The sequence below is a fragment of the Montipora capricornis genome, chromosome 9, assembly GCF_036669925.1.
Source record: "Montipora capricornis isolate CH-2021 chromosome 9, ASM3666992v2, whole genome shotgun sequence".
Lineage (NCBI taxonomy): Eukaryota > Metazoa > Cnidaria > Anthozoa > Scleractinia > Acroporidae > Montipora > Montipora capricornis.
Genome location: NC_090891.1, coordinates 17,981,884 through 17,989,383, shown reverse-complemented (window position 1 = coordinate 17,989,383; position 7,500 = coordinate 17,981,884). Strand labels below are relative to the sequence as shown.

The following is a 7,500-nucleotide window of genomic DNA, read 5'->3' as shown; positions in this document are numbered from 1 at the left end:
CCTTATTCATGGAGACCAGACCGGTTACATTAAAGGCCGCTTTATCGGACAAAATGTACGCTTGATCGCGATATTATTGAATGCACGGATACGTTAGATATCTCAGGCATAGCATTGTTTCTAGACTTTAAAAAGGCCTTTGGCAGTTTAGAATGGAACTTTGTTATAAACGCTCTAGAAACGTTTGGGTTCGGCGCGCCTTTAATACAATGGGTTAATTTTTTTACAAAAACATTCAAAGCTGCGTTATTAATAATGGCTACGCGACGCCCTTCTTTGAATTACAACGAGGCGTTAGGCAGGGGTGTCCGCTTTCCGATATACTCTTTGTAATTGCTGTTGAAATTTTAGCAAATTCAATAAGAAATGACCAGTCGATAATGGGTATAAATATTAAGGGACAGGAGTATAGGCTTTCACAATATGCAGACGACACCTCCTGCTTTTAAATGTTGTTCGGGATTGGAACTAAACAGAAACGGAGAAACAATTAAAACAAAAACGGAGGCAATGTGGTTGGGAAAAAACAATCCACAACCCACAAATCGCTTTGGCATTAACTGGCCCCTGAAGTGTGTGTGTCTCGGCGTTTGCTTCTCCCGTGACTCGGAAATATCCGTAAAAGATAATTTTAAAAAAAGATTGCTTGCTCTAGAAAAATGTCTTAACATCTGTGATCTCACACTTTACGGGAGAATAAACATTGTCAAAAATTTAGCTCTTTATTCCCTCTGATCTGAGTGTACCCAGTGGATTTGTTGACCAAGTGAGTAAGCTTCTTTCTAGCTTCGTATGGAACCACAAACCGCCTAAAATCAAACATTCCACAATGATTGGCAAGATTAAGGACGGCGGACTTAATATGCCTGACTTTAAAATCATAAATAAATCTGTGAAAGCAGGTTGTGTAAAACGGTTCCTCAATCCTCAAACGCAGTCCTGGAAGGAAATACCCTTCGATCTATTACAGCAAGAGAAAATGAAAGGACAGAGAGGGAGGCTCAGGGCGTTGGCCGGGATATGTCAAGTCCAGGAAACTTATTTTTAGACGAGCGGAAGTCTGTCTTCTGAGACGTCCGCATGTAGTCATCGACAAACGTTAAGTCCACATCGTCCGCCATTACATGAAATCTTTGCTTTTCTTTCAAACATCAGACCGTCTCGGAAGACCGACTTTCGCTAGAACAAAGACTTCCGTTCGTCTAAAAATAACTTTCGTGGACATGACATATCCCAAGGACTGGACCGGGAGCCTCCCTCTCTGTCCCCTCATTTTCTCTTGATTACGGCACGTAGGTGGCCCATGCACTGCTGTTCGAATGTAATTTCTCTATAAAAACTTTGCCTGAATTGTCCTTCCTTCCACTTTTTTACCGCGACGTCTTGAATGCTTGGGAAGAGATTATCAAGCACACTCCCACAACAAAAACAGAAATAGAAAATGAGATCTTATGGAATAATCACTGAATCACAATCGACGGAAAATCCATTTTTTATCGACAATGGTATAATGCCGGAGTAAAGACCCTATCGGATATTCTAGACGAAGAAGGAAATTTCTTGTCCTTCCCTGAATGTAGGAAAACGTATAAAATAAAAACAAACTTTCTGCGTTATTTTGGGTTGTGCAACGCCATTCCAAAGTATACTGGAAAGAAGCCTGTAACTGTGATCTTGAAAACGAATCAGTTACTACAGGACAGTCCGCGACACTCCCTTTAAATATTTCAGTTTAGACTTGTCAGCAAGCACGCTCACTCTCCAAAACGTTCTAAATACTTACATCTAAAGCTCGTCTAACTAAGGCTGGTTTTACCGATCAGAGCATCGAGGCGTTATGCATTCTTCCGTTTAAAGTCACCAAAAACATAAAACTCTCGATGTTTCAATTCAAAATCAACCACCATGTTGTTTACACTCGCAGCAAACTTTTTAGAGCTATAATTATCGAAAATGATGAATGTCAATTGTGTGGTGTAAGACAGACCTTAGAGCATCTGTTCGTAGAATGTCGGCACGTCCAACTTTCTGGAACCTTTTTGCCTCTTGGTGGAACTCTAGTAACTTGCCGAAGGTAGCTCTGACGAACAATGCTAGAATATATGCACATCACCCCGAGAAGCGATCTTTTCGCGCTGTCAACCTGTGCCTTTTAGTAGCCCGTTACTACATCTATACTGCAGCCAAAGAAAGTGAATCTTACAGCAAAACAGCGTTCAAAGTATTTTTAATATCAAGAGCAAATTATACACGGAGTCACCAAGCGTTCGAGCATCCGTGAGCTTTTAGACACTCATTAATACATAGCAAGGTTTTGTTTGTTTTTATTTTATAAATTTTTAAATTTTTTATTTTTTTGTGTAATGATTGCCAAGTTTAGTGCAGTAGTAGTGTAAGTAACGGTGTATTGTAAGTAATGTAAGTACTGTATTTAAATAAAAATTTAAAAAAAAATAACAACAGGTGCAAGAGAGAATGAGTAGAGAGAGAACACATAGATGGGCCTCTTTTAATGACAGTTTTTTTTAATCCAAATTGAGCTCGTGGTCATGATGCGCGACTTTTTAAAGGAAGACTCCTGATTGGTAATCATTGGCTGCGCGATCATGTTGGGAGCAGTGGTGAGACCACTCGTCTCCCAGGAATGTGGCCCAGGTTCGATTCCCGGTCTTAGCGTCAGATGTGGGTTGAGTTTCTTGTCGGTGCTGTCCTTGCTCTGAGAGGTTTTTCAAGGGGTACTCCGGTTTAACCCTCTCCAGAAAAAAAAAAAATAACACTGCCAAATTCCGATTCGATCCCGAATTCACGAACACATGTCGAACGAGCTCCTGAGCGCTCTTTAAGGTGTTCCGTGGGTAAACAAATGACAATTACAATTTCACTTAGGAGACGAAAATAACTTTCACAGCATGGCGTGAAACTTAAGATTAAATGAAGATGCTTTGTTTACATTGGAGGTGCACTCAGCTGTCAAGCTAGTTCACAGGCACCCACTTTCAATAATCTGAAAGTAACAATTCAAAATTAACAGAAACATGATTAAGAACGCCAACTGGCAGGAGGCAACCAGTGGGCTATTTACAAAGTGAGATAGAGTTGAATCCCGGACAACCAGAACGAGATTAGAACCCGGGGCAGCCGCATGCAAACCCTACGCCCTAACTAATGGACCACGCCGATTTCCTATCCTGATTGATTCAAACGATTGAACTATCATAGGGCATGGGGATTTGTTCTCTCCCGTCATCCTTCCTTGCAGGTGACATCAAGGTTACTTTGCTACCTTTGCAAGAATTAAGGCCCGTTTTAAACGGTTTCAACGTTTGCTTCAACATGCATACAAAATTTTGTCGAACCAAATGTACGGTGCGTTTGAACAGGTCGTCCAACATTGTTGAAAGCGTAAAAAATGTTGAAAGCTTGTTGAAAGCGTGTTGAATTAAATTTAAATCGGTTTAGGTTTAAACTTTCATTTAACATCGATTCAACTTTTCCTTTGTTCTAGAACATGTTGAATGGTTTTGAAGCCGTTTGAACACTTTGTTCAACAGTGGTAGAACACACGCATGCTTACATCGGACCGAAAAGTCAATATGGCGTAGTTTATCTGGACAAGAGAGTCTGGTTTCTAGTTCTTAATTCCTCGCAATCAAATTTCGCGAAAGTGTTGGTTCTTTTGTTGGTGCAATGTTGGAACCGTTTGAACGGCCTCCGCACAACTTTGTTTTTGCGACCAACATTTGCCCAACCTCCGTTCAACGTTTAATTGTTAAACGAATGTTGGTCCAATGTTGAAACCGTTTAAACGGGCCTTAAGACTTCGTACTTGGACTCACTTTAAAAAAAAAAGGCCGATTGTGGTTTGGATATCCGTGAACCAAACATAGAGAGAAGGAAATCAATCGCTTATGGATGAAGTCGACGAGAACGACTATAGGTCTCTCGAGCTTGAAAAAGGCAATGGCTCTGCGCGCTGTACTCGTGTATTTTAATTTTGGCTCATATCTTGACCATTCTAGTCTATGTTGAGGAAGAACGTGAAATGAGCACAAATGAGGTTACAGGTATATGGAAGACATGAGCGAGCACTCTTCATTCACGCCGATTTAATTACTAGATTGTTGCTACACAATCCTCACCCTAAGAAACTTCGAGTAATCTCGAAACGATGTAAATATCGTGGAGTTATATTCATTTCCACAGTAGAACGGAATGCATAAAATATTCACCATTAACTCCTAAAACCGTCACTGTTTCTGGAGAGAAATTTGTTTGATTCTTAAAAGGATTTCATATTTTCAAATTTAGGAAATCACTGAATGAAGTCGTTTTTCTTCTTTGTTTGTTTTCAGGACACTTGCGAACTACATAGTGTGGAACGTCATTCAGGACGAAGTATCGTTCTTATCTAAGCCGTATCGCGATGCACGAACAAAGTATCGTGAAAGAGTCTTAGGATCTAAGGGCCAAAAGAAGCGCTGGAAGACGTGTGTGACATTTACCAATGAATTACTTGGAGACATTCTGGGCTCAGCTTACGTGGAACACCATTTTAGCAAAGAAAGTAAAAAGATGGTAAGTAGCCCGGGAAAAACGTTTTACGCTACAGCCTTTTAGAAGAGAATTAGGAGCTGCAAAATAGACATTTGTAAATTTTCCTCCTCGGGCGCTGTGTGGTATGTATTTGATATGCAAATATACATTAGCATGTAAATTATGATCTCTTCTAGCACAGATCGCAGAGTTGGATGACAGGTAATAGTTTCTTCAAAATAAACTTTGATGCCTTAAAAAAATCTGACTTCCGTCCTGTTTCAATTAAATCAAGCACGCCCGTGCATCATTAACAAATGGGCAAGCTTTCTCTACTCGTAACGATCATCCAAGATGGCTTTCATTTCTTCTAGAGTGAGACCAATGCCTTTGTGTAATTGATTCACATATATGAGGCCTTCCCCTCTTCCTTTCTCCTTTCCTAGGATCCCCTAACAACACTTGACTCCTCCGTTCGTACAAAAAAAAGTACTTCAAATAATCACTCTGAGTGATAAATACAATTAAATAGCGGTTCTGCGACGGCCGATGTGGATCGAGTGGATCGATCCACATCCCTGTTTCCAAACCCTAACCCTAACTTTAACTGGTTTAGGGTTTGGAGCTTGAATTTTTAAGTCAACCCATGCATTGAGTTCAATTTCAAAATTGGCACTAACTTTGTGAAAGAATTCTGCTACAAGGAGTACTAAGGATTCATTGGATTCAACTGAAAATTCGACAGAAAAAACAAGTAACTCTACAATCGGTAAAAACAGGCGACGAAACCATTTCTGCGAATTATTCGATTAGAAAAGATTGTTTTCCTGCTCTGGAAGCGTAACATGACCAAAAAAAGTTGTCGACTTAGAGCAATAAATCAATATTTAATCATATAATAAGCTCAATAATGCACGCATCTTGGTTGGTTCTCACCTATGATCTATTAGAGGACAGACCTATAGCTGACGTCATCATAAGAAACTTTTAATGTCTTTATTATATAAAACAAATAGCTGCGATCACATGTGACAAAAACGCCATTCTGGAGAGCAAATTGTCCACTGAGACATCTAAAACAAAGACAATTTTAATTGCTTTGTGTTGTACCAGTATGTGATCGCCAGCTGCAAAGGGCCCATTGACTCCATTTTGGCGTCGTGTCTTCAGTAATAGATCACAGATGACGTAAAGTGTGGTAAGAACAAAAAAGTGATGATGTTCTTACTACATTTTGACGTCTTCTGTGATCTATTGCGTAACAGACGCACGGCAACATGGAATCACAGAAAACAGCAATATTGATGGTTTCTATCTCACGTCACGGCGGCCATGTTGGATGGCAAGAAGAAATAACCTGTCTCTCCGCTGGGAGAGAAAATAAGTTTGTACTGTATTGCCATCCAACATGGCCGCCGTATCACGTGGGTACAAATCAAGAATTTCGACGTCATCTACAACGTATTCATCAGTCGAGTGGTTGATTCACTATCGGTCACGCCATTGTAAACCTCTCGACTATTTAGTCCAGGCCCAATCCTTAAATGGTCATTTCGTTTACAATCACGTGACCGTTAGTGAAATAAACTACGCGACTGACTGATGAAGACTTCGTGAACGTTGAAATAGTTCGGTTTAAATAATGATTCTCTGAGTCGGAATCTCTGTTGGTTCAAGTCATTCCTGCGAAAGTTAAATGGTCAAGCTGTAGGAGAGGTGCTAACAGTTGCTTGTTTGCACAAAAACCTTTTTTCGACTCAGGGGGAGAAAAACTTATGTCAACCAAAAAAGTTTTCGATTTATCGGGTTTATGTACGGTAACGGTTGTGTCCTTTTTTTTGGCACCGAAAACCGCTTGTCAAGAATACTTTTTTCAGATTTTTACACTCCCACCCCCCCCCCCCCCCCTCCCCCCCAAAAAAGGAAAAAATGAATATCAAAAATTCGGATTTAGATTTTTTTTGAAGAATCTATCAGGTCACTATCCATCAGGATAGCGCAATTGGTTTCGCCTTTTGACTTATCCACTGGATAGTGAATTTTCCGGCTGATAGCTCTGAAATATTCCATCATCGGTTGAAAAACTGGGGGACCCGGTAGATTTTTATGGATTGGATTTCTTAAAAAAAACCGCAAATCCATTTCTGGATTCACGAAATGCGATTTGGATTTTTACCCTAAAAAAACGCGCAACCTCAAGAAGTGTTGTCAATTACTTGTAAGGACTAAATTTCAGTTGTAAAAATGTTCAGCGAGTAGCTGTACCAGAAAATAATGTTTTCTGCAGGTATGGGATTCTTAATTCCACGACCGCCATGTTCAGTCCCGAGGGATTGAAAACCCACCATGTTTTGGTCTCCACCGATACTTTCAGCACTCGAAGATAAATTCGTATCCCCGCGCGGCCCAATGTTAAAATCCTCTATGATCTGATGGCCAATATGTTAGTCGCCGCGGCCGGAAAGAGGCCAATGGGCTTGTTATCTAGACGGTAATTTCTCCTGAGCCCTAATTAGAAGTGATAGACGCACTCTCTTTTATTATTCCAGGCACAGGTACATGATAGTAGAGGTTTCGCAACGCTCGTTCAAAGATAACGTGAATTTCAATTCCATGGATGGACATCATCGACCAAAATGGCGGTCATGGACAAGGTCCTTGGCGTTCCATTTACTTCCGATGACAATTTACTCAGTCCTGGCAAAATCTTTTAAACTGTCATATTACTAAGTTGTATGAGCGAGGATTTGATCTTAAGCTTTTGGATTACTACACACAGGCGGTAGCCAGAACGCACTCGTTTTTGTACGCAAATGGCACAACATTCCAATGATATGCATAAATGGCGGCCAAAAAAAATATTCTTTTGTTTAATGTGCTAATTAGCCTCACTAGCCTCGTTTGCATGGATAAAATACAAAAAAAAGGTTTCTTGAGAGCGAGGCTGGGCGAGCTCTTCATTAGCAC

The 7,500-nt window shown here is 40.4% G+C and overlaps 1 protein-coding gene across 1 annotated transcript in view; it reads left to right on the top strand.

Moving 5' to 3' along the window:
* The window catches only part of LOC138017389 (endothelin-converting enzyme 2-like), an 11,368-nt gene extending 5,662 nt beyond the window's left edge, over positions 1-5,706 (top strand). Inside the window, exons 6-7 of the mRNA XM_068864486.1 lie at positions 4,353-4,575; positions 5,647-5,706. Of these exons, the coding sequence (XP_068720587.1) occupies positions 4,353-4,575; positions 5,647-5,706 (283 nt within the window). The remainder of the gene's footprint in view (positions 1-4,352; positions 4,576-5,646) is intronic.
* The last annotated feature ends 1,794 nt before the right edge of the window (positions 5,707-7,500 follow it).